The sequence below is a fragment of the Zalophus californianus genome, chromosome 6, assembly GCF_009762305.2.
Source record: "Zalophus californianus isolate mZalCal1 chromosome 6, mZalCal1.pri.v2, whole genome shotgun sequence".
NCBI classification, from domain to species: Eukaryota; Metazoa; Chordata; class Mammalia; order Carnivora; family Otariidae; genus Zalophus; species Zalophus californianus.
The window spans coordinates 65,802,944-65,830,204 of record NC_045600.1 but is presented as its reverse complement, the minus strand read 5'-3'; the positions used below and the strand labels follow the sequence as shown (position 1 = coordinate 65,830,204).

At 37.8% G+C, this 27,261-nt stretch overlaps 1 protein-coding gene across 4 annotated transcripts in view; it reads right to left on the bottom strand.

Moving 5' to 3' along the window:
* Positions 1-26,924, bottom strand: part of PRKD1 (protein kinase D1) — a 319,380-nt gene extending 292,456 nt beyond the window's left edge. For 2 of the 4 annotated variants that reach the window (XM_027569852.2, XM_027569853.2), the window contains exon 1: positions 26,332-26,923. In XM_027569852.2, coding sequence (XP_027425653.1) covers positions 26,332-26,595 — 264 coding nt within the window. In that variant the 5' untranslated portion in view covers positions 26,596-26,923. Of the gene's footprint in view, positions 1-26,331 lie in introns of all 4 variants that reach the window. The other 2 variants (XM_027569854.2, XM_027569855.2) reach the window with 2 other exon arrangements.
* Between the last annotated feature and the right edge of the window lie 337 nt (positions 26,925-27,261).

Sequence of the window (27,261 nt, the reverse complement as noted above, 5' to 3'; positions counted from 1 at the left end):
CACACACACACACACACATATATACACACATATAAATATGCATATATATATATACACACATATATATACATATATATATTACTCAGCCATAAAAAAATAATGAAATCTTGCCATTTGTGACAAAAGACAAATACCATAAGATACTATTCATATGTGGAATCTTAAAAAACAAAGCAAACAATCAAACAAAACAAAACAGAATTCATAAGAGAACAGAATGGCAACTTCCAAGGGGCAGGGAGGCTGGGGAATGAGGTAAATGGGTAAAGGGGGTAAAGAGGTAAAAACTTCCAGTTATAAAATAAGTAAGCATGGGGATATAATGTACTGCATGGTCAACATAGTCAATAATATTGTACATTATGTACAAATATATACATATTTGAAAATGCCGAGAGAGTAAATCTTAAAAGTTCTCATCATAAGGAAAAAAAAAATTTTGTAACTTTATACGGTGATGGATGGTAGCTAGACTTATTGTGGTTATTGTTTTGCATTGTATACAAATATTTCATATACAAATATTGAATCACTAGGTTGTATACCTGAAACTAATGTAAAATATCAACTATTCCTCAATTTTAAAAATATTAAAGAATGAAACATATATTGGTTACCTATGCTATATCACTCAAGCCAGACATCTAATTTTCAAAGCTAGGGAAAAAATTAAAAGTTTTTAAATAATTTGGTAAGTTCTTTCCCTCAGCAGTACTCAATGCTTTTTGGTAAAAGTTAAATTCCGAATGCTAATTTTCAAGAAAGAGCAGGTAGTATTTCTTATACATTGAGATGCTTTCTCAAAAATAATCTTGTATACTAATATAGAGCTGCCTATGTTTCTTAAAATGTAAAGGAAAATATAACATATGTCATATGTTATGTTATCCCTTTAAATTTAAAACAAGTTAAAAACTGAAATGAATTTATCCTAAAATAACTACTAGTTTCTTAATTTCACAAATTTAAAAATTAAGTTGTTTTGTTATTCACTATATCTTCAAAGTTAGTAGTATATCCAATATTCCAATTCTGGATTTTGCAGATCTACATTTATGTGTAATTTTGCAGATTAAGACAAGAAAATTGGGGACTCTCTGAATAACATTTATGCAGGGACTCTCTGTATAATGTTTAATATATGTAATATATAATTAATAGTATATAATACATAATAAATAATATATAATAATATACATAATTTAATATAACCTAAACTTGAAATAGCAAAAAAAGACTACTTCTTTTTTTAAGAGATTCAAAAGATTTCACTACCTTTCAGCTAATATGCCTAAGGAAGCAACAAAGTGGTCTGGGAGCGCCTAAGGGAGGGGCATGGTCTTTTTCTCCTCAATAAGTCTGTGTGCCAGGGGTAATAAAGTACATTACAAAATGTATACTGAATAAATGAATCCCATATTATTCAAATACTGGTGCTTCTGATGTATAAGTGTAAAATATATCACATTTCATCACTTCAATTGGCTATTAGATTTCTTTATTTTAAGGTGAAGCACATCATCAGTTCATCCATATCATTGTGTCTTCAATAACCAGATTGATAATTCTGATCAAATTAGAGTCACTGTTATGACTATTCATGTTGGTTTTGTTTTTAGTAAGAGGTGGCTGAGAATTTGACTAAGTAGGCTCTAATGTCCAAAAGATTATATCAATTGTGTCTACAAACTGTGTAAGCTTTCCTTTGCTATTTAGCACAGACGTTTTTAAATATTTCTTTTAAAACAAAAAGAGAGATACATTTTAAATAACAAATAAATATTACAGACTCTTATCTGGATGGTAGTTTAGAGGACAGAAGGCAGAGAATATCTTTGTGGGCTGGCAAATTTTAATACGCATCCAGAAGGTTGATTTACAATATCTTGATCACTGGAGTGTTCTGAAGTTTAATTGATTAATATTTATGAAATGTTCAAAGTGCAAATTCTCATACTTGTGATGCAAATATGAAAATATTTATATCAAGGTTAGCACTTGCTATTTTTAATTCAATCTACAATTCACTAAGAATCAGTACAAGCACACACCAGTAGAAGGCAGTTTACATCAAATAAATAAAGTATTTTCACAACACTGAATTTAGATATATTTGTAAATAAAATTTAAACCTCTCTTCATGAGAGTTACTATTCTATAAATCATTTGCCAGTTTTTAATTGTCAGAAAACTGTAGAATCAATTTCTTTTATACAATACACCCTTAAACAGAGAGGTTGTTTATGTAAAATAAGAATTTACCATTTAGTATTTTGCCCATACAGGACTGAAATTATGACCTTCATAATGAATGCTATACATGAGTCTGTTGGAGCTAGCTAGCATGGACTGACTGCTTAGCATGTGTAAAGCACTGTGTGTTCTACAGATGTTATCAAGCCACATGTTAACCTTAGAAAGTAATTCTTATGATGCATAGACACTTATTATCCCCATCTTACAGAAAAGGCAATTAGGATCTTAAGCAAACTGCCCAAAGTTACTCAGAAGGCAAGTAACCCAGGCTTGTCCTCTAAACCATTCCCTGATAGTGTTTACAGCAAGAGCCAGCATTAATAAAAACCGTTGGCTTTGGAAAGAGAAAAATAAAAATCTTTATAGTAACTCTACTATAGAGAGTAACTCTACTATAGAGAATAACTCTACTATATAAAAGTCCATTAATTCCATCTGTTTTCAGCTCCACATTTATCATTTAATCAACTTACATTTGCATCTGATCCACAGTAACACAAAAATGTTAAACTATTTCGCTCGAACATACTACCTTCTAACTATTAACATTGCTGGGCCCTTTTCAAAAAACACTCCCTCAAGCCATTTTTCTTTTGATCCTTCAACAAGCCCTGGTGGTGACAACAGCAGGGATTGCTACCCCTGTTAGAGGAGACAGGGGTAAAGATGTGGAAGCTCAGAATTCAGAAAGTTAGGAGACTATGGAGAATCCCAAAGCTGTTGGCGCTTTTCTCTCCAGTGCTTAGAACAGACCTTAGCACACAGGAAGTACTGGATTTGCATCCATATAAGACCATGACCTGGGTCTTCTACTCATAAGCCAGTGTTCTCTTTTCATATTGTCATGTTGTCACTCTCCTCATGGCGTACCAGGCTCAAAGCATGACTTGGAGCAAGGTGCACTGGAATTGTGATTTAATCATCTTCAAGAAACTCATTCAAAATACATTATGCTTGGGTGCCTGGGTGGCTCAGTTGGTTAAGCAACTGCTTTCGGCTCAGGTCATGATCCTGGAGTCCCGGGATCGAGTCCCGCATCGGGCTCCCTGCTCAGCGGGGAGTCTGCCTCTCCCTCTGACCCTCCCCCCTCTCATGCTCTCTCTCTCTCATTCTCTCTCTCAAATAAATAAAAATCTTTAAAAAAATACATTATGCTATCGGAAGAAATGGATAAAGTTATTTTTATCAATAACATGGCTTATCAAAAGAATACAGTGCCTTCTCTTATCAAAAGAAGACAATGTCAATACAGTAAAGCTAATGTAACAGTTGTTTAACTGAAGTTGTTATTTCCTTTAAGAGGTATTTTTTGAGAAGGGATCATTACATTTTTTTAATTGACCCACAGAGGAGGGGTTGAAAATTTCTCTCCTACAGGGATGCTCCAAAGATGGAATGAGATACTGTTCAGAAAGTGCTTAGCATACAACCTGATCCGTAAAGGTTTATTAGTAAATTCAAGTAAGTCTAATTCAAAATGACAAAATAAAAAACTGTACCCACAGAGCCCTTCAAATCTCACACAACCCTGGCTTTCCAACCACAATTCTTTTATTAGTGGTTCATTATTCAGTTTCAATTTTTTTTTAAAGATTTTATTTGAGAGAGAGAGAGAGAGAGCACAAGCAGGGGGAGTGGGAGAGGGAGAAGCAGGCTCCCTGCTCAGCAGGAAGCCCAAAGCAGGACTTGATCCCAGGACCCTGGGAATGTGACCTGAGTTGAAGGCAAACGCTTAATCGACTGAGCCACCCAGGCGCCCAGCATTCAGTTTCAATTTTTAAAAGCGTTCACATCTTTTTCTTATTACTTTTATAACCACACATAAGAAATTTAGAAAAATAAAAAGAAAATAATAACATCAGCTGTCTTATCCCAAACCAGAGATAACACTATCAGGATTAATTTGTTAATTTGTTTATATTCTGTCTTACCTGAAAAAGCAAAAAAGACAAACAAGGGTGAGAATAAAGGAGAAGTAGGAACAAATTTAAAACCCATGCCCTAACGTCCTATATACCTGCTCTTTGGGCCCCAAATTGGCCCTGACCTTTAGGACAGTCAACACAAGATGGAAAAATGTTAATTTCACAATTCACACTATCAGTGAGATTAAAAGCACAGGAATGGCTCAGAAGGGAAACAAGTATTCTTGGAATTAAAATTTAACAGGAAATTCTTCTACGGGTTCCTCATAAAAAAGACCAAACATTATAATGAATATGTATCAGTTCTTACCCTAGACGTGAGTTTCACAGAATCATCCTGTCTTACAAACCTAGAAATGGGTTAATGGCATCACCACAAGTAAGTCTGCATTTCACCAGTGCAATGCCTTTTAACACACCACTTTTGAATATAACTTGATTCAGGAATGTACTTTAAAAGATGTAGACTAGATGGAGGGATAGATGTCCTTCAAGCAATTTCTACTGACAGCCATCTCTCACATGAGATACTACTAAGTAGCCAGCATCAGTAAAATGCCTGGAATATAGTTTTTCTTTGTTGCCAGTTGAACAGAGAACCACATCTCCTACCAGACAATAAAATATAAATGTAAGGACACCTTCAAAGCCAAGCACCTATAAAAATGCAAGGCATGCAGCCTCAGAGAGGGTACTATTATACCACAAGGATTCTCTCCAAAACTCATTCTGGAGACTCTCCAGAAATTGGATTAAAATAATCTTAATATTTAGCTTTAAAACAATCCAAGGAGAAGAGGCTAAAGGGGTAATGACTAGGAAACAAAAAAATTCATTATTAATGAAAGAGGAGTGCTATTTTGATAATTACTGAAGCTGAGTGATGGGTATATAGAGTTTATAATTAAAAAGTGAAAATGAAAATCTAATAAAGTATCCAAAGGAAGTCTAACATTGTACAGCACTAGTCTTAATGTACTCTTTAAGACAAACTACTTATGAGGATACCAAGAAACTGAAAATGAATATACATATATATTTCACATACAATTATGTTTTTACAAATACATGTTTTATATATTTTTTCTTACAAACACAAATATATACACATATATATAGTATGATTGCTTCTCTTAAACCAATTATAAGCTCAGAAACATTGGCCAACATAATAAAGTTAGATTTAGAAAAGTTTATAGGTACCTGTCTTTATGGCAATAATTAATTAACAGGGTCAGTCTCCAGTCTGGGCTCCTTGTAATTCCAAATAATAAAATGTATCAATTTATAAAAGAATAGTTTCTGTGTGTTCTCTAAAACAGGCATCTAGCTCATTCATAAGAATTATCAAATGATTAAGAAACAAGCTAAAGGGAAAAGTGGCTAATTTTTTTAAGATTTGTTAATCCATCCAGAAATATTTAAGACATTCTATACATATAGTCTGGTAGTTAAGTACATAAACTTTGGAGGTTAGATGCCTAAATTTAAATCCCAACTCTGTCACTGCCTAGGTAATCCTGGACATTCTGTGCCCCAGTTTCCTCCCCTGTCAAATGAAGGTAAAAGTAGTTATCTGCCTCTTGGGTAAATGAGTTAGTCTAGGTAGGCCCTTTAAAAGACTGGCATAGTAATGGCTGATAAATGTTAGCTCTATTAAAGATTAATAATCATCATCATCATCATGACTGCTATTAATATTTTAACTGGTCTGGGGCGCCTGGGTGGCTCAGTCGCTAAGCGTCTGCCTTCGGCTCAGATCATGATCCCGGGGTCCTGGGATCGAGCCCCACATCAGGCTCCCTGCTCAGTGGGAAGCCTGCCTCTCCCTCTCCCACTCCCCCTGCTTGTTGTTCCCTCTCTCGCTGTCTCTCTCTGTCAAATAAATAAATAAATCTTTTAAAAAAAAATTTTTAACTGGCCTATCAGAAGTTGATTCCTACTGATTTCTATGCCAGTGGTCCCTTACTGTGCAGATTCTATTGATAGAGCTTAAATGATCAGGGCTATATGCTGAGTTCAAGTAGATTAACTCACAATTGGTTCTTGTTCATAGATTCAAAGGCCAAGGAAAATTAATAAAACCTAACAGCAATTTGTTATTTCTGATTTAAAAAGGTGGCACTAAAGAATATCTAAATCCTGACTATGCCTAGTATAAAATCATTGGCCTAAAATATCCACACTTAGATTTTTAGTTGGAGATCAGTTTGGACAAAAGGTCAATAAATCATAATATGTGGAGAACAAACACATGGTCACTTTTTTTGAAGACAGTTTAATTGTACTCTGGGTCTGCCAGATGGGTGATGTCACTTCCTAGGCTGATTTTCAGGTGCACAACCACAATGACTGTGTGAGATGAACCCCCAAAAGATTAAAGAGCACACCTTCACGGGAGTCAGAAAGAAAAATTCTTGGGAGGGAAAGGCAGAGAGGTCACACTACACCAGCAGGAGTTGTTATTTGGCCCAATTCCTAAAATTTGACCAAGTTTCCCTCTAGGGACTCCAGTCTTCCATATCCCTGCACCCCAAGGAATTGGGGGGGAAGGCTACGGTCAATAATCCAAAAATAAACAGGAGGAATTGTTTTTTTGTGGGTTTTTTTGTTTTTTGTTGTTTTGTTTTGTATATCAAGAGGCCTACTCTTAAAATGCCTGGATAAAAGTGCACTTGATGACTTTAAACAGCTATTTGCCAGTGGAAAAAACACACTGCATTGTGCAAATCCAGACGGAGATAACTCCTGTTCTCACCAACCACTTAGTTCTTTGTAAACTCTTAACAGGAAAGGTGGGGACCATCCTTGGAATAAGTAGCCTAGAAAGCAGATTAGTTTAAATTTTTTTTTTTTTTTTTAAAAAGGCTATGAATTACTACTGTTCCACCTCTTATGAATGAGTGACATGGGGGTATCATCTCCCCTGGTTTAGCACCAACGACTGGGAGAAGCCCTCCCCAGGAGTGACTGTGGAAGTTATACATAACTTCTGGCCTATAGCCTGCAACTGCCCAAAATACAGTGGTTATGTACTTGCGAGTGACAGATTCTTCATCCAAGGACTGGATGTTATGTCAAAAAACAATAGGGTTCCAGAAAATTAAACACGATATCCACCCAGTGGGGTTTATGACTCTGGAGAAAATCAACTCATGAGGACCTATCAGACATTTAAGAATATCCTAGGAGGTTTAAAACTGCTTAAGAAAGTAAATTATGAAGGGGGAAAGAAAAAAAAAACAGCAGGACAGAAAATTTAACATATGAGGTGTAAATCTGGGTTGTCAAGAGCTAGAATTACCAAGAGGATAAAATTAAAAGAATTAGGAAAAGACTTTTTTAAAAAAAAAATCCCAGAAAATAAGATAGGAAACGCAAACGAACATGTACATATAGATGGGTATAAACATAATTTAATACCTGTCATCTAGTACACAATAAAGTACTGAAAGTATGAATAAAATGATTTTCAAAAAGAAGCACAATATTAAATCATTTAAAAAACTGAAATATAACTTAAGAAATATAAAACACAGTAATTGAGACATAAAAAGTAAAAAATTAAAGTAACTAAGGTTAAGAATTGGCAGGAAACAAAGAAAAGGTAAATGTTTTTAAATTGTAATCCTCCTGACTCACACGAAAGCAGCCAAACTAGAGACTATTAACTATGAAAAAGTTCCTCACTGGGGGCCACTCTGCTAAATGTTCCCTGTCAGCCCGTCGGAGTTTCTCAAATTCACTTCACAAGCCTGTGGGAAGCAAAACAACAGCAAAGGGACTTCCAGCTAACATTGGCTGAGTTTGTCTTTTCCTGATTTTTCCCCCAAAGACACTGATCTTCTCCACCACCATCTCTCCTACCACTATATTTCATATGTTGTGCTTTTTATTATTTCCATAATTATGTTCTTAAAATCTACAGGTAAAGTAGGCTGAGGTTTGACAAGTAAAACACTGAAGTGTCTTTCATAATATTTCAACTAAGTATCCACTAACAACCACAGAAGACTCCTGTTCCAAAGACTCAATTCAATTCAACAAATATTTATTCAGGCTCTATCATAAAATGTTTTCAGGAAGGAAGGCTTTCACTGGCTTTAAATCCTTGGCCCCGTTAGATGAGAAGAATACTAACTCCTCGGAAGAGACTCAAATCCCAGGGTTTTGTGTTTGTGTGTTGCCTCAAATACAAGTCCAACATTCTCCCCTAAGTACCTCTTATCTCCTAAAACACTTCTAATGTACCTTTTAAAAGCATTGATTTGAGTAATAATTATGGATCAAAGGTAGAAACAGCACTTCCTAGAAAACAAATAGCCCAGATATAACAAAAAACTTAATTTGCATACAAATTGACCACACAGCACTGCTTCTGGGAACTTAACAGTAAATAACGCAACAAATCATTCTTTCCTATCATTCAGTGCCAGGCACTCTTCTAGATACCTGGGATATGGGCGGGAACAGTCAAAGATTATGGTCCAAAGGGTGTTTATGCTCTTAGGTGATTTACTCAAATTTATTGACTTCACCTAACAAAGAAACTTTGTTTGTAAATCAAAGGTTTCTCAATCAAAATATATTTTAAATGAACAAAGACAGCTCTACGGTATTCAATAAGAAATGCAAAGGCTTCTTTTGCAAAAAAGAAAGGGCTCTGGGTGAAAAACAGACATATCAAAGATGACATCCACACTTACATATTTTAAAAAACTCAGTTTTTTATATTTCAGGTTTCTAAAGAACACTATCGAGAACTGAATAAGAACAAAGTAGAGTGAAATTTAACTTTTAAGAAATTATTCTATGGAACTTTCTTAAATATTTATGAAACGTGTATTTCTCAAACTGCTTTTTAAAAGATGAAAATGAATTTGGTTATACAGAGAAACTATCAGGCCAGTGCTTACTGAAAAAAAAGTAAAATGGGAATTAATTTTTTTTAATTTTATTGTTTGTTCATTGTGAATTTACTAGATGTATTTCATATGCAGTCAACCCAATAATGGATTTAAGTGTTGGTTATTAAATATAACAGTTTATTCTGCACCTTGTCACTTGCTTCACCTCATTTTTCTCTTTAAATACAGAACAAAAAAACCCAAAAACCTATGCATTTGCATTTCAAACTGAAAAAAGCAAAAAGTCACTATAAAAACTACAATTTAAATATTAATCTTAAGAATACTACCTATGAGGGGCGCCTGGGTGGCTCAGTCGTTAAGCATCTGCTTTCAGCTCAGGTCATGGTCCCAGGGTCCTGGGATCGAGCCCCTCATCAGGCTCCCTGCTCGGCGAGAAGCCTGCTTCTCCCCCTACCCCCACTCCCCCTGCTTATGTTCCCTCTCTGGCTATGTCTCTCTCTGTCAAATAAATAAATAAAATCTTTAAAAAAAAAAAAAAGAATATTACCAATGAAAAAAAATTTAAGTATTACTGATGATATCAAAATATTAAATAATCTTAGGAAAATTAACAGACAAGTTCAAATACAAATATTATATAAGTGGAAAAAATTTGCCAAGGTATATGCATAAAGATGTTTAAAAACAAAAACAAAAACTGACTCTTAAATATCCAGGAGTAGGGAACAAGTGAAACATATTGTGACAAATCCATATACCAGTCCTATTTAAATATTAAAAAGTAGTCCTGGGGCGCCTGGGTGTTGCAGTCAGTTGGGCTCTTGATTTCGGCTCAGGTCATGATCTCAGGGTCGAGCACTCATCAGGGAGTCTGCTTGGGATTCTCTCTTTCCCTCTCCCTCTGCCCACCCCCAGCACACACTCTAAATAAGTAAATAAACAAATAAGTAAAACTTTAAAAAAAAGGTGGTGTCCTAAGCATTCTTTCTTATATTTACAGAAGAAGATATTAAAGTAAAAGAACAATCCTATGAGTTGTGACTAGAAGATGGTCAGGCAAAACCCCAGAGGCTGCTAACAGTCAATTACACATATTTAATATCTGTAAGAATTATGTAGCCTTATGAGAAAGAATATAAAAATGCAGTACTCCATTAGGTTCAAAGTTCTTTAGTGTAGATATGAAAGGATTCACTTATCTTAGGTGCTAAAGAAATTTAAAATCCAATCAAATGATCATTCTGGGAAGGAATGTGAGACTTTTTGGCACACAGAAGTAATATACTGAATATATCTTAAATATAATTGAACCCAGGGATGTAAGTTACATGATTACCCTCCCTCCCTTTCTTGAAGTTATAGAAGCACTGAAAGAAATAGAGTTCCGTAGAACTGATCTACGTTGCCTACAAGAATTCAATCTCTGTCCCAGCAAAAAGCACTGGGGCTTATGCAACCTTAATCAAGCCAGGAAGATAATGGCAAAATTTATACGAGAAGGGAACTCCACAGACTGTTTGGAATCAGATAATTATTTCACAAGTGAAAAACACCTTTTAAAATGGGAGTATCTAAAATTAAATATAGAAGAGTTTGAGAATTAAAACTATAATATCAATATTTTTGTGCATATTATATACATATAATTAAGCAATTGATTTTGGCTTATCTGTAGAACACTGGAACATTTAGGAACTTAAAACTTTACCATATTTGCATATTTATTAGTTTCACTCACTAGATGTAGAAGGATTAAAGACATATAAAGCTTTATCAGGCTGCTGATTGCAATATTTAAAGGAAATCAAATATATTAAATTTACAAATTCAATTTAAAATGTTCAAAAGTATCTAAATAATTGGGTTTGTAAAGGATACTAATAATTCTTCAAAGGTTCTTAAGTGTAACTGTTAAAATCTGCTAGACTTAAAAAAAGTGTAAGTTGCATTAGAAAAATTAAGGCTAATATCTTAACCTGTAACTTTAACAACTTGAATATTAAATTATAAAGCCAAAATAAATATCTTAAAAACATTTGCTTCATATAAAAATTACTCCCAAAGGCACTGAACATTTTATATTTAAAAACTGACATGGAAAGATAAAGTATCAAATTGCCAAGATAAGGAAATAACCTAAGTGTCCATCCATGGATGAATGGATTAAGATGTGGAATGTATACAAAATGCAATATTACTCACCCAAAAAAGAAGGAAATCTTGCCATCTGCAACAACATGCATGGACCTTGAGGGTATTAAGCTAAGCTAAATAGGTCAGAAAGACCAATACCATACAATTTCACTTACATGTGGTATCCAAACAACCAAACAAACAAACAAAACTCATCGATACAGAGAACAGATGTGGGAAATTATCACAGGAGAAGGGATTAGAGGGTGAATAAAATGGGTAAAAGGGGTCAATTGTATGGTGACAAGTGGTACCTAGACTTACTGTGGTGATTACTTTGTAATGAATGATAATATCTAATTATTATGTTGTACACCTGAAACTAATATAATGTTACATACTAATTTTACCTCAATAATAAACTAATTAAAAGAAAAATAAAACCATCTGGTTGTGATAGTTACAGTAAATATGGAGTAAAAAGTGTGAGTTTGGACACTTTCTCTTTTCTCCTATCTCTACAAAGACTGATTAGGAAGAGACATCCAACAAAATGAAATAACTATCTCTAAGAGATATCTGCACCCCCATGTTCATTGCAGCATTATTCATAACAGCCAAGACATGGAAACAACCTACGTGCCCATCAGTGGAAAAATGAATAAAGAAAATGGGATAGATACACACGCATATACACACATACACACAGAGGAATATTTTTCAGCCACAAAAAAAGGAAATCCTACCATTTGCAACAAAATGGACGGTTCCTGAAAGCGTTATGCTAAATGAAGTAAGTCAGAGGAAGACAAGTACTGAATGATTTCACTCAAAGGAGGAATCTAAAAAAGCTGAACTTAAAGAAACAGAGAATAGAGTGGTAGTTGCCAAGAGCTGTGGGGTGGTTTGAAATGGAGACATGTTGGTCAAAAGGCACAAACTTCCAGTTACAAGATGAGTAAGTTCTGTGAATGCAATGTAAAACATGGTAATTATAGTTAACAATCATGTATTATATACTTGAAAGTTGCTACAAAAGATCTTAAATGCTCTCATTATAAAAAAAAATTGCAATTATATGAGGTGATGGATGTGTTAAGTAATCTTATTGTGGCAATCATTTTGCAATATATACAGGAATCAAATTATCATATTGTATATCTCAAACTTAGACAATGTTATGTGTTAATTATATTTCAATAAAGTCGGAGAAAAAAACAAACTAGAAAAAAACAATAGTATCAAAAGAAAAGAATAAAAAAACCATAGAGAAGTTCTGATGAGCTTATCGACTTGTAGGAAAAAAATCTGATATTTATTAAAGTATTTTAAATCTGGGTATTATGATCCATTTGGGGGCTTATGTGAATTTCTCACCTTTTCTCCAATGAATGTGACATATTAAATTTCCAGTTACTGCTATAACAAACGACCATAAACCTAGCAGCTTTTAAAAACATAAATTTATTCTCTTCCAGTTCTGGAGATCAGAAGTCCAAAATCAGTTTCCCTGGGCTAAAGTCAAGGTGTGGTTCCCTCTGAGGTTCTAAAGGAAGATCACTTTTCTTGCATTTTTGAGCTCTGAGCTCTCAGCTTTGTATTACTTGCTTCCTGACCCCTTCCTTGCATCACTCCAACCTTCTGTTTCTGTTGTCACATCTCCAATCACTACTGTGCTCTAACTCGCCCCTGCTTCCCCCGTATTTGGACCCCAGCATTCCTTGGCTCTTGTCCATTTCCTCCATCTTCAAAGTCAGCAACAAGGGATAGAGTCCCTCTCACGGTTAGAATCTCTCCTGCTTCTCAGTCTCATCCATCTGACCTACCCTGGAAGATTGATCACTTTTAAGGCCCTCGTGTGATGGGATTGGGCTCACCCAGTTAATCCAGGATAATTTCCCTGTCTCAAAATTCTTAACTTAATCACATCTGCCAAGTCCCTTTTGCCTTATCATTCACAAATTCCAGGGATTAGAATGTGAACATCTTTGAGGGTCATTATTCAACCTATCACACATGGTAATTTTGTAATTTTCAAAATAAAAGAAAAATAATTAAGTAATTGAAGTATAAAAGTTATAATTTTTCATGTGGGGAAATCTAAACAGAAAAGATTATACAAAATCAAGCTCCTTTTCAGGTAGCTTTAGACCCATTGACTTGCATTATTTTTCAGGAGCCAGAACCTTCAACATAATTTCTGAACCTATAATTCTTAATATTACTTCAACAACATATTTATCAACAGAAACCAAGTAAAGAGTGTTAGGTATAACATGTATTTGCGTCATTCAGTCTACACCTCTGAACATCTTAAGAAAATATGAGCTACAGCCTACATGTTGTGCTTGTGGGACAGTACAATTTCCAAAATTTTATATCCCTCATTTGCCTATTTTTTAAATAGAAAATGAGTTTTCTAAGTAATCAAGAGCATTTGTGTGAAATTCTCTCTCTCTTTTTGCTGACCATGTTATTTTCTCCAGCGCACAGAATATAATAAAGTACAACTCAAAACTATGATGTTATCCTACATGTAAGTCAGTATATTTTGCCTTTGTGATGGTTGCCATGGGTGCTGAAGCTTTAAGGCAGGCCTTTCCTGTTTACCCATTTGAAATAATAAGGTAGTATGAACTACCAAAATAAGTAAAATTATTTGCTGTTTGACACAATAAACATGTACAAACCTATCAAAGTATCTTGATTTACACTGGTTGGAGAAAGTGGACTTAAAACTACTTTAGATACTACATTCAAAGTGAGATCTAATTAACTAGTTAATGAGACCAATTCTAAATGTTCATTGTCAGTTCATCTTTAAGTTACACAAAAACTTTTGATCACAGGGGATAACATTCTAACCAAAGTAATGTTTGTGTTTGTTTTTGTTTTTAACTTAAGACTCCATTTAGAAAAGTTATTCAAAATGACATGGCCAATATATATATAATCTAATGATTCTTTCCATGAAATAAATTCTAGGTATAAGTTTTGCTTTTATCTTTAAATATACATGGATTTTTGGGGCGCCTGGGTGGCTCAGTCATTAACCATCTGCCTTCGGCTCAGGTCACGATCCAGGGTTCCTGGGATGGAGCCCTGAATCAGGCTCCCTGTTCCGCAGGAAGCCTGCTTCTCCCTCTCCCACTCTTCCTGCTTGTGTTCCCTCTCTCGCTGTGTCTCTTTCTCTGCCAAATAAATAAATTTAAAAAAATCTTTAAAAACAAACAAACAAACAAACAAGGATTTTTGGCCAAAAGACATAAAATGTCTTCCCTAAGGAAGGTTTTTCTTTCTGTTTTTGCTTGTTGTTTATTTTTAACTTAAAACTTCACAGTTTTTATTGTTGAACACACACTCAAAAAGAATTCTAGGATAACAGACATAAACTGAGGGTTCTGGACAAGTGGTTTTACGGTCATTCTATTTAACATAGTGTATTAGCTCAGATCCACTCTACCAGTCCATTCCCAAAGAATTGAATAAAAGCAAAGTTCATGCAAGATTCAGTCTTTTATTCTTTGAAGATCTATTCAAGCTACTGGCTATATTTAATTATTCTGAAGATCTACATACCAGGGTGACAACAGCTCATTCCATGTCAATAGATGAAATTAACATCTGTCACAGGGAAGGGCACAGAGCCTTCCTGTCTAGGAGCTACTCTATTTCTCAGCACTAGTCATTTAGTAGAGAAGAGCTAGGCATGAGTGACCCATCCAACTACTCCTCAAACAGTAACTGATGCCCTGTGTCTTACTAGTTAAAGACGAATGGTCTCAAGATAAGGCTTTACAAGGCACAGTACTTGACTAACAGATACCTAGCAGATTCAGACTTCTAGTACAGCTGGAGAGGTCTGCTGCCTTTCTGTCAGCCAAGAGACCACCAGGAAGTCATATCAAAAGAGAATTCTCTATGTAACTCATCCATTGTATTAAAGCTGCAAAAGTTCTAAATTTATCAAAAAGAGGCAACATTTCAGGCACCCTTCTCACCTATTAGGAACAAATAACTACTACATGCTTCCCAGTAGTCATACAGGGCAGGAACCCTTTGGATTTAATTGAATTACCAATATACTTTAGATTATGTCGTGTCTATATATAAAGCTACATTTTTGTAAAGCCTAAAGATAGTACCATTAGTCTGCAAGGGAAATATTGGCCTCAGCCCTGTATACAAGCAATGCAAAGGAATGCAAGGCAAGTCACAATTTGGAATAGCCAGCAGTGGAAAGAAAACCTCCACATGGACTGTGATTAATCATGCACAACAAGCGGGAGTAAGTTTACCTTAGGGTGTGTTCATTCATAACTGACCAAAAATAAGCAAACAAATACATAAAACTTATAAAAAGAGAAAATGCATCTGCAAAACATGATCCTTAGCATATGGGCACTCCAAATACCTCTCAAATGAAAAGCAACCACTGCAAGGCACTTTTCTTAAGGACCTTTAGTTATTTTCTCAAAATCTCCTCAGAATCAATGAACTATTCAAGAAAAAATGATTAACTGATTTACACTGGTAGCTAAGATTCTTTATACCCACAAGTCTTGAGCCACAATGATCAACAGGTGGTCTTCCATAATCGCTTCTTCCAAGACACCTCCGTGTCCATATCTCCCTGGGAAGAAGTGTTGTGAACCAAGGTAGGCCAATTTAATCACACAAGTTATTTAACTTCTTTGGAAAAACAACAGTGGTGTCTGGAAATTTAAAGATGGGTAAGGCATGGCTATCCCCACCTCTTCTTACCAGAGTATAATAAAAGTAAATTCAAACCAAATTCTGCTACCTACTTAAAAAAAAAAAAAAAAAAAAAAAAAAAGGCATGTTAACTCCTCAAGGGTGAGGTATGGCTCTAAAATACTTTGGGCAATCAGCTATCTGTAATGGCCCTAATATTCCCAGGGAGAGTCCATCTTTAATGTTCCTTACATTATTTATCAGTACTTGGGGGGAGAGGGGGGCAGGATCTTGCTCAGTAAGAGAAGCCTTGTTGTGGTGGCCACCAGAGTGACTACACATTTAGCTGACCATGAAGTGGGATGTGAATTCCAGACGAGGGAACCCTTCCAGACTAAGAAATCACTTAAACACACACATAAATAATACACTGTCAAAGCTTAAGTGCCTTTAAGTAAATTTCGGCTAACACAATAGGAAATTTAACATTTCCCCCTCTCCCATACTCTGATAACCAAACTCTCTGTTCAGATCTATGGCCAGCCCAACCCCCTCTGTTCTTAGGAATAGCTATAGTGAAGTGAATCAGATACTGGGGGGTTTGCTTTCTACTTAGTAGCCATGTGGAATGGGGTAAACAATTTAACACCCTCAGGTTCCTTACCCTTAAAGTGGAGAGAGAATGTCTATCACAAAGGGCTACTGTGAAAATCAGAGATGACAAATGAAAAGAAGCCAAGATACAGGCAGGCACACAGAGTACATGCCAGGAAGGTTTTGTTCCTGGAGGCTTCCCTCTGCCGGCCATTGTTACCATGAGGTCCAGAACCTTACAGAGCATGACCCAATGCTCCCGGGACAAGCTTTTCCTAAAACTCTCCTATCAAGTCATCCTGGAGTTGCTCCTTGAACCTCTCATTTGCGACACTGTGAAAACTTCCAAGGAGAACTGCTCAGCTTGTAAAAAGCCACCTCTAGACCTCTCCCCACTACTATCCATGAGTCACGTGGTGGGGCCATGCTCGCTAACTCAGGCCACAGGAGGTCAGAGCTTCACTGTCCTCTTCTGCCCTCTGGTGTCACTAGTCTCATAATCCCAAAAGCCTCGCCTACAGTAGCCTGCTCAGGTCACCAGTGATACCAAACCTTAACTGCCACCCCTCCAATCCCACCATTTTCCTGACTCTCCAGCTTTTGACCAGAGCAAAAGCTACAGCTGTTCAACCTAGACCACTGCTTTTGGTCAAGGGGCCTCGAGCCCTACTGTTACTGTTCTGAGGGTCTGACTGGACTAACCAGTCTCTAAATAATTATAACTCTGTAAGTCACATACGTTCTGAGTTGCAGCTTTCCATATCCAGAATGCACACCAAACCTTTCAAAGACACTGAGTGCAAAGACTCTACAGACGGTTCCTCATGGCCAGGAGATGACTTTTCCGTAAAATGAGAAATATTTTCCTGTCCCACCCTAATAATCTGTTTTCTTTGATAAAGAAATCACCCTTAGGTGTCTTCAAATTCTTCCCATTCCCTATACCAGATGCCCTGGAGCCCTTACGAATGTCCCTCCCTGAAGGTTGGCCATGATACCCCGAGAACTTTGAGATGGATGGAGCCAATCTGAGGTATTATAAGAACTCCTAGTCCCACCTCAGGAGCCCTGCCTGACCACAAGCCTACCGCTGTTTCTCAAAATCTAAGGAGTTAAAAAAATGGGGGAAAAAATGTTCATGTTTAATTGATGAAAATGTTGAGACACAGTGTCATGAATAAATATTTGACCTGGCCTAATTCAATCAATTAATTCTCTGGAACTTAATGCAAGCACCTGAACTAGAACTGAATCCCTGGTGTCTCTACTCTGGCTACGGTTATCCCTTCAAATCTAGTGATAGTTCCATAATTATCCACTAGTTATTATATCGTTAGTATGACTTATTTAGACAACCTAGGAAAAGGTTTGATTTTTTGGCATTTTCAACACTGACAGTTTAAAAATCTTTATTAACACTTTAACCTATTGGTTTAATCTTTACTAATGATTCCTGGAAACTATTCTGCTTCTTAAGAAAATCTGAAATTTACATCAACATAAATCAAGCTGAATAAATTTCCAGCAAAAAATATTTAAAGTCAACTTAAAACATTTATGAAAAATAGACAAAAAGCAAAATTATTTAGTGGTATATGGATTTCACATTTGAATAAATTGTCTTATTTGATGTGCAAATTATGTTTTTGTCTATGACACGTCTTATCAAATCAGGCTTTGATTATATTGATTCTTTTTATCTCATTGTTTATGAAAAAGGAAAAGACACATATCTTTATTTTGCATATTTAATACTCTTTTCATTGGATCTTAAGTGTATTATTTTTGTAACAAAACTTGTATACTGAAGCAAGCTTCAGTTGCTCAAAGTATGGCATTTCTCCAACAATCTGAACAAACAAAAGCTACATATAACTTTTTTTACCAAAGTAAGTTAGAAAAGTTTCCTGCTAATAAAAACTATGTTTCTTTTATTAATAAGACAATGTACTATTCTATAGACCTTAGATTATCAATAATACCATTTATTAGGCACAATGATATCTTTTGCTCAATATTTTCATTGTCACATTCATATTTTTTATTTATTTGATGATACATATGTGAAAAAAGTAGCTGCTGACAATTAGGGAGAGTAGAAATCAGAATTTTTTTTTAAATTATGCCTAAAAACAAGCAATAAATTCAACAAATTCCTCGTCAATCAGTGAGTGGCTTAGTCAGAATAAAAGCCAATGAACCAGTGAAGGGTACATATTTTTCCCCCTTTCACCAAAATAAGTTGAACAAAATTCCTACATGATTGCATATTTAAAAATCTAATCTTCATATCTGCCAACATTGCTAAGCTGCTGTATCAACCGTCTAGCTTTAGCCAAATAAAACCTTTTTGCGACTTTGGAAGAAACTTCTATACAGGAAACTATAAATTTTGACAGGCAAAATTGTGTCTTAACCTGTGGTGTTTTTATACCAATTCTACCTTTCTGACTATCTAAAATATGCGATATTCCATAATGGCTATAGTGGTCAGGTAATCAAAAGCTTTATTTAATTATCTCTTTTCTGTGTGAGACTAGAAAGACAGAGTAAGAGACGGCCAAATGTGGGTTTCCCTGCTGCCAAGTAGCTTCAAGTGGTGCTGTCATTATTGGTTTTTAATGGTACAAAAAGACTTGGTTGACAGTATCAAAGAAATTCCTGGGGGAAACTTCACATATTCTTGTAGATGGAAAAAAATTTTGAATATATGTGAGCAAAATAACCATTTTCTCTGTATCTAATTTCTATCAATATAGAAAAACTGATCCACTTTTATCTTGTTCTTTTGTGTTCTAACATATTCCAACATTAAGAAAAGTTTTAAGAAACTGAAATCTCATTTTCAAAGCCTCTCTAGAATAATGCTGAGGAAATTAAAAGTTAAGCACAATCTTTAAAAATACTCCCCCCTCTTTTTTTAACCTCTACTTTCACATTTGAGCTTAGATCTTTCAGATGAATCAAGGTGACTCTAGAAGGTCAGAAGTCAGAAATATTAGTTATGTCCAAAGCAAAGCAAACAAATATAAAAATGAAACAAAGAACTCTCATGTTATGATCAATTCCTATGAACTGCATTTTATCCACCCCTAATATAATCTGGGTCCAGCCCTGCTATCCTGATCATACTAGTTTCTTGGTACAGCTTGAGAGCTTCTTCAGTGATTCCAGTCTAAATCACAAACACGTTTCATGTAATTATCTCTTCTACTCTTCTTTAAAAGATGGATGGATACTTACTGATTGTGGTTGTTTAAAGGTTTTATAACGGGGCATGGACTTTAATAAGAGGCAAGGGGTAATTAGTGAAAAGATCTGATTGGCTCAGCGAAACGGCTAACTCAGTTGTTTCCCAGTAAAACTGCCTCTCATCCCAATATCACACTTCAGCATGTGTGTGAACAACTATGTTATATGAGTTATTCATCAGATGTAACAACTTAGCAAACAACCCCTAGATGCTAGTATAATAGCAAAATATGATCTCCCAAAGTCATTTCCAAGTGCCTTCCTCCTCGTATCAAGGGCAGACTTGCAAAGGAACTTTTGATTTTGGTCTTCAGGACCAGATCTGAGAATCATTATGTTGCCAAATACCATACCCTTACCTATTTTATTTCCCTTTTTTATCAAATGAAATATCATTGAAATTACACTTGCAACTGAAAAAGAATTAAATCAACTTCTTGTCAAAAATAATAAAAAGCAATGAAGATGTGCTGTACTTTTATCAGCATATGTGTTTTGCATTTAGCAATAATCAAATTACTCCTTGAGGAATTCTGAGAGGTGGAAATTTGAGAAGCAGTTTCAAACAACTACTCCTAAGATTTGCCGTATTATAGACGACAGAGAAAACATATTAGCTAGGCCTTACAGGCCTTAAAGTCATACTGCTTTTTAATACTACAATTTTATTCAAATGTTGATATAAGAATAAAATAAAGTACACATTTCTTTTGCTAACAAGACAGTATGCTAGTTTGTAAAGCCGTGGAATATCAATAATGCTATTTACTATACAGCTATTTGCCAGGCAGTATATTTAATCCTTTATATATATATCCTTATTGTTCAAAGTAACCTTAGATAAGTCACAACCACACATTCACAGGCTTACAAATTTGTTTGTACTGTCCAGTAGGGTCAATAAAGTTATTCATGCATAAACTGATGAAGGCCTATATACAATCACCTCACCAAAAAAAAAAAAAAAAAAAAAAGGGATAATAACTGCTAAATAAGTTTTAAATCTCCCTTAATAGCTGTGAAGGAGTCTGTTGATACGGACCAACACAGTTATCAAGTATGGGGCAAATTTTCAAACTTTATTAAAAATTTTCCAGCCCCACCTACCCTCCGACCCCCACTCCCACATACACTCACACTATAGATTTCACAGAAAATTCTTTCAAATTTATCTCAATCCTGGATCTAAAGGCCCAAATTAATTTCTATATTTGTCAAAACAGCCAATCATCTAATTCTTAGAATGTTCTCTAGAATACTTTCTAGAATATAGAATATTCTAGAGAATTCTCCTTGTGGGGTGCCTGGCTGGCTCAGTCAGAAGGACGGACATATGACCCACAATCTCGGGTTTGTGAGTTCGAGCCCCACATTGGGATAGAGACTACTTAAATAAAATTTTTTCTAAAAAGGAATATTCTTCTTGTGAGAACTGTCAAATAGCATACCTCTATAAGAAAAGGTTTTCTGGGGCACCTGGGTGGTTCAGTGGTTAAGCATCTGCATTGGGCTCAGGTCATGATCCCAGGGTCCTGGGATCGAGCCCCACATCGGGCTCCCTGCTCAGCGGGAAGCCTGCTTCTCCCTCTCCCACTCCCCCTGCTTGTGTTCCCTCTCTCGCTGTGTCTCTCTCTGTCAAATAAATAAATAAAATCTTTAAAAAAAAAAAAAGAAAGAAAGAATGATAAGTTGTTCAGTTCTGTGCATGACAGAAAATATAAAGCAAAGTTTCTCTTTGGATTATGAGCTATATAATGAGGCCCCACTTCTTGCAGGCTACAATACAACAATATAAAACAATATTTCAGCATCTGGAGGCTATTCATGACAAAGTGGGCTTTTTTTTTTTGAAGATTTTATTTATTTATTTGACAGAGAGAGAGACACAGCGAGAGAGGGAACACAAGCAAGGGGAGTAGGAGAGGGAGAAGCAGGCCTCCCGCTGAGCAGGGAGCCCAATGCGGGGCTCGATTCCAGGACCCTGGGATCATGACCAGAGCCGAAGGCAGATGCTTAAGGACTGAGCCACCCAGGCGCCCCCAAAGTGGGCTTTTAAAACTATGTTCCAAAACACACTTATATACTTAGATAATAAACTACTATGTATATATGTAAAAACTGCACATATATAGTACATGAGCATTACATATATATCAAAATATATTCCTATTATACTACTAAGCTTGAAATTATAATTTTAAACATACACTATTGAATTATGTTAAGAATCACTTAATGAAATGACAACTTCTGTACTTCATCATTAAATCAGAAATCAAATGACCTATAATAATGACAAATATAAAATCTGAATAAAAAGTATACATCTAAGACCCAAACACCATCATTAGCTTAAAAGGATTTTGTTGTTCCTCATATGTTGAGCTGATCAAGCAGTTAATTATTTCCAGCTTAATCTGTAGAAAGAGAGTAGCTAAAATTACAATAAAGGCAAAAATGACACTACAACTGTTAAGAGAACAATTTACAATTAAGAAAGTGAAACAATTATAAGCATACCAAAGCTGCTCTCAAACCAAGGCACTAACCTTTGTTATTCCTTTAGTGAGCTATCTTCTATAAAATCTCACTCTTTAGTTTCTCTGGTCAGATACATGACTGTGTAAACTGAAACTATATGCCAAGAGTCTTACTGATGTTCTTAGTTCATTTTAGTAAATTCAAAAGGGAAATATGAGTCATCTTTCTAATAAGATAACAACCAAAATGAATGGACAGATAGTCATATTAGTTGCAACTCACATCCCTAAATTAATACTGCTTGTTTAAATAAAGTGTGTGTGTGTGTGTGTGTGTGTGTGTGTGCGCGCGCGCGTGTGTGTGTGTGTAGATAGACAATGTACTATAAAACCAAACTAATTTGTCCTTTGGAATACTGTTCCTTGCCTCAAAACAATTCCTTCTTAGTCTGTACATTCAAGGTTCCTTTGATAGTAAAAAGTAACAGTGTTTCAAAGGGAAGTCCATTACTGTTATTTTTTTACCTTCCAGAAAACAATAATCATGTATACTAACAAAATGCATGTCTTTATATACAACCAGCCTTCAAGGTTATATGCTTGCAAAGTAAAGAAATAAACATAAGTAAAACCTTAGGCTAATACTTCCAAAAAAGAAGGAATAACTCTTGTATATTTAAACATTGTTACATACAGAAGAGCCAGACTAGATTTTGACCTAAACTAAAAGATAAAAGAAATAATTCTTTAGCCATATAATTCAGTACATACTTGGACTACATTTACCTTAAAATGCTGAATTACCATTAAAAATTTTTCAAGTACAATCAAATGTCTGCCATACTTTCCAAACCTACATAATCAAAGAAAAACTATACTCTAAATTCTAAATAACAACAGTAATAACTTTAAGATGAGTTTCTCAGGGACAGGATCTCTCTTATACAGCCCTATACACCTCATTCGCACACCCCACAAGAAATGGCCCATGAATGTTGAGGAAATAAATTGAATTGTCAGCTAATAATTCCAAAGATTTAAGCTACTCTGATTTCTTTTAGTGTGAGTACTCGGAGAATTCTCAAATCCTATGAAACCCCTTTTCAAAAAGTTAATGAAACAATGAATGTAGAGGGGCGCCCGGGTGGCTGAGTCGGTCAGTTAAGTGTCTACCTTCAGCTCAGGTCATGATCTCAGGGTCCTGGGATCGAGCCCCGCATCGGGCTCCCTGCACAGCAAGGAGTCTGTTTCTCCCTCTCCCTCTGACCCTCCTCCCTGCTTGTGCTTTCTCTCTGTCTCAAATAAATAAATAAAATCTTAAAAAAAAACAAAAATAAAAACAATGAATGTAGAGGGCTCAGAAAATCAGGAGACCCTTCTGCTGTAAGCCCAACATGACTCCATGACTACATTATAAATTGTAAACGACTTCAAACTCTCAGTTCCAACCTAAAACATTCATTTCCCTCCCTCCCTCTCTCTTTTTCCCTCCTATCATGGCTATCTTCAGCCAGTACTTAAAAAGAACCTGAAATAAGGGACAAAGGATCTCCTCCCATTTCCTTAATTCAGCACTGACCCTGTCTGCCATTTCCATTGTCACAAAGCAGAGTGATCCCTGCTATCCTGTGATGGATATTCAGCCCTCTTAATCTTGTTTCTGCCTCGGGTAATAATGTATCTCAAGACAGATGACAGAAGACAGATAGATGGAAATTTTTCTGTCCAGACCCACCATCCAGTAAATATTTACTTACAGTATTCTGTATATAAATAACCCTCAAATCCATATCTCTAAATCGAACTCTATGCCATAACCTTAAAAAAAAAAAAGTACAAGGGAGTTCTTTACCTTGGCTATCCCAAGCCATTTGACTTCTCAAACTCTTCTTTCAGCAAGAGAAGAGCTACAAGAGTAAATACAAAAGGAAGAGGTTCCCCTTATAAATCAGCCACCAAGGCTGACGATTTTCCCTTGCCGGTACCTTTCCAGGTCTCTCCCCAGAGTGTTGGCTCAGGTCTCAAGTAGCTCATGACTGAATTCCAGTTTTCTTTCTACCATAACATTTTTGGCATTCTAAAACATCTTCCACACAGCAAATACATCTTTCAGATATCCTTGGTTTGATATCTCTATGTGGAAGATTACTGAGGCTTCTACTAATTTGAGTTCATTCTAATTTTAAGGCCTTTTCAGTTATATTTTCTCTAAATACCCTAGTCACTATGCTCAGGCCTACTGCAATCCATAGGTGTTTGGAGTCTCGCTCCCTTTGCACTCATATCCTTCCCTCCATATAACCCCCTTCTTGGTAGCTACTGCGACAACTGGAATTCACTCTCCATTCAAAATCCCAAATCCCCAAACCTCTTGAACCATTAATGTTTCTCTCCATCCTAAACTCCATCAAGGGGTGGGTGTGTGTGTGTGTGTGTGTGTGTGTGTGTGTGTGTGTGTGTGTGTGTGTGTTGTGTGTTAAAGCTGGTCAAAACAGTCCATCCATATTAATCTGACTCAATCTGAATATTCCCCGTGACTCTACCACTTATTTTAACTTTAGGTAAATGAAAATTCTGTACAATTGCATTAGCTTTTTCAGAAATTTCATTATACATTGTTTTTATGCTTATCCAGTAATGCTCTTAAATCCACCGGTTTGCACCCTCATGAAGACTGTTGTAGACTACAACTTCCACTAAGGGAAGGCTTTCAGTGCTGAGCAGAGTACTCCTGTTCACCTGCAACTAATATTCCATAATATTGATGAGGAGGCACAGGACGGTACTTATACTAGAATTAGACAGAATTTGTCATTTACGTGCAAGTTGAAAAAGATTGAATGATATGCAATATAAAATGTCACTACATTGAATAACCAAAAATTCTTGACACCACTGTTGCCTTAGTCTAGCATCCAGAACTTTTACAAACTTCTTAGATTACTGATTTTTCCCTGGGGCTTTTTCTAAAATCCCTGTGCTTGATGCCACAATTAACAACGCTCGGATTTAGCAAACTCTGTTCCAAATACTTTAAAGAAAACATTCATGATTATTCAAGTGACCTTTATAAGGCAAGTACTAGCCAGTCCTCCAGGGCTGAAATTCAGCACCTTTAGAGACTTCTGTCCCCACCCCCTAAACCCTGCCTGTTTATACTGAGAAGCCTGGCGCCATGGCCCCCTCTCCTTCACACTCTTATCACCCCTTTCCATGCAACATCACTCTAGATGGCTACAGAAACACCCTGAAATTCAGAATTGCACTATAAACAGTGGTGGGGAGGGTGAGTCTCCTCCCTGGGTGGGCTGGCCCAGGATAACGGCCCTTTTTCCAACCTGCCTTTTGTAACTACTGTCCAGAGTCCCACAGCCTCAAACTTAAGGGCACAGCCAGCCTTGGGGTGCTCCTGGGAGTGCCCCCACCTTTTATATGTCTGTGCCTCCACTTCAATGCCCCACTATCAGTGCCTCAGGGTTGAAAAATTTGCTTTCACGTTCACACAAGGGTAGGACTAAAAAACTACCAGGAGGTGAGTGGTTGTGATCTGGTCAGTTGTTTTCACAGCTGGCTGAGTCAATCATCCCCTCTTAAAAGCTTATTTGACAGGTGAGAAATTCCTCATCTCTAGATCATTCCAGGAACTCCTCAGCATCAGTCTGAGCTGGGAGAGGGGCCTGAAGAGGAAGGGAGTGGTGCTGAAATCGTGTTGAGCGTGTCCCGGGAGGGGAGGCGGGGGGAGCTCTGGTATGGGAAGGAGGAATCTGGCGCCAGGAACGTGCCGGTCCAGGGTCCAGAGGGAAGAAAGGGGGGGAGCCGGGAAGTCTTAAGAGGAGGGAGAGGCGCTAAGAGAAATGGGGAAGCAACATACCTGGAAACGTCCTGAGAGGAATGGAAATGGGTGAGGAGGATGCGGACTGCAGAGAAAGCGGGAATGCAAGAAGATGAGGCAAGGGGAGAACCGGACAACAGGGAATACAGTGTCTCAGATGCCGGCGTCCAACCCTGGCCGGTGCCAGACCCTTCCAGAGCGCCGGCGAGGCTGGCTCCCGGCCGAGCCCCCGGAGCCGGAAAGTTGTCGCGAGGGGCGACCGGACGGGCAGCGCCCCCTGTACGGCGCCTTACCTTCTGGTCGACGATGGAGCAAGCCATCTCGCGGACGTGCGCCAGGCTGTAGTCCCCGGACGAGTCCTGCAGCAGCAGCACGGGCTCGCGGCTCAGGCCGATCTGCAGATGGAACGAGATGCCCCCGGCCGGAGCCGCGACGGGAGCCAGGAACGGCGCGGGCCCCGGCCCGGACCCCGGGACCAGCGCGGCGGCGGCCGCCGCTGCCGCCGCCGCCACGGGCAGCAGCGGGCTGGGCGGCCGCAGGACCGGAGGGGCGCTCATCGCTCGGCAGGGCGCGCCAAGGGCCGCGGGGTCGGACAACCGAGGGCGGGGGCCGGCGAAGCGGCAGCCGAAAAGTTTTGCTGCCGCGGAGCCGGGAGCTTCTTTCTCCGAGAGCCGAGGCGGAAAATAAAAACTTTCCGGAAAAGTCCCCGCGCGGGGGGAGGGCGAGAGGATGAGGATCGGGAGGGGAATGGGGGAGGGAAAATGGCTGAGGCGGGAGGACTGCGCCGCCGGGAGCGCGGGCGCCGCTCGGGGGAGGCGCTGCCGCCGCCGTGGAGCAGCCGCCGCGGCGCGCTTCGAGGGCCGGGGCGGCGGGTCAGCGCAGCCGGGCCGCCCCGCGCCGGGCGCCGGGCGGGGGCGGGGAAGGGGGCGCGAGGGGCGGGGAAGGGGAGCTTGGAGGCGGGCACTGCGGAGACACCATCCGGCGGGCGCCGGAGCCGCAAGAGCCGCGGCCGCGCGGCCGCAGTAGCCGCAGGGTGCCCGGTCGCCGCCCCCTCTGCCCTGGGTTCCCGGGGCCTGAGCCTCCCCGAGCCCGGGCAGGACTGAGCGGCGGGGCTTGAGGCCGCCTCCGCGGGCGTGGTCCATCCCTCTCCGTCCGGACTCCGGTCTCCGCTGGCCGGGGTGCCCGGCCGCAGACGGAGGGGACGGGGCGCATCTCCTCCGACC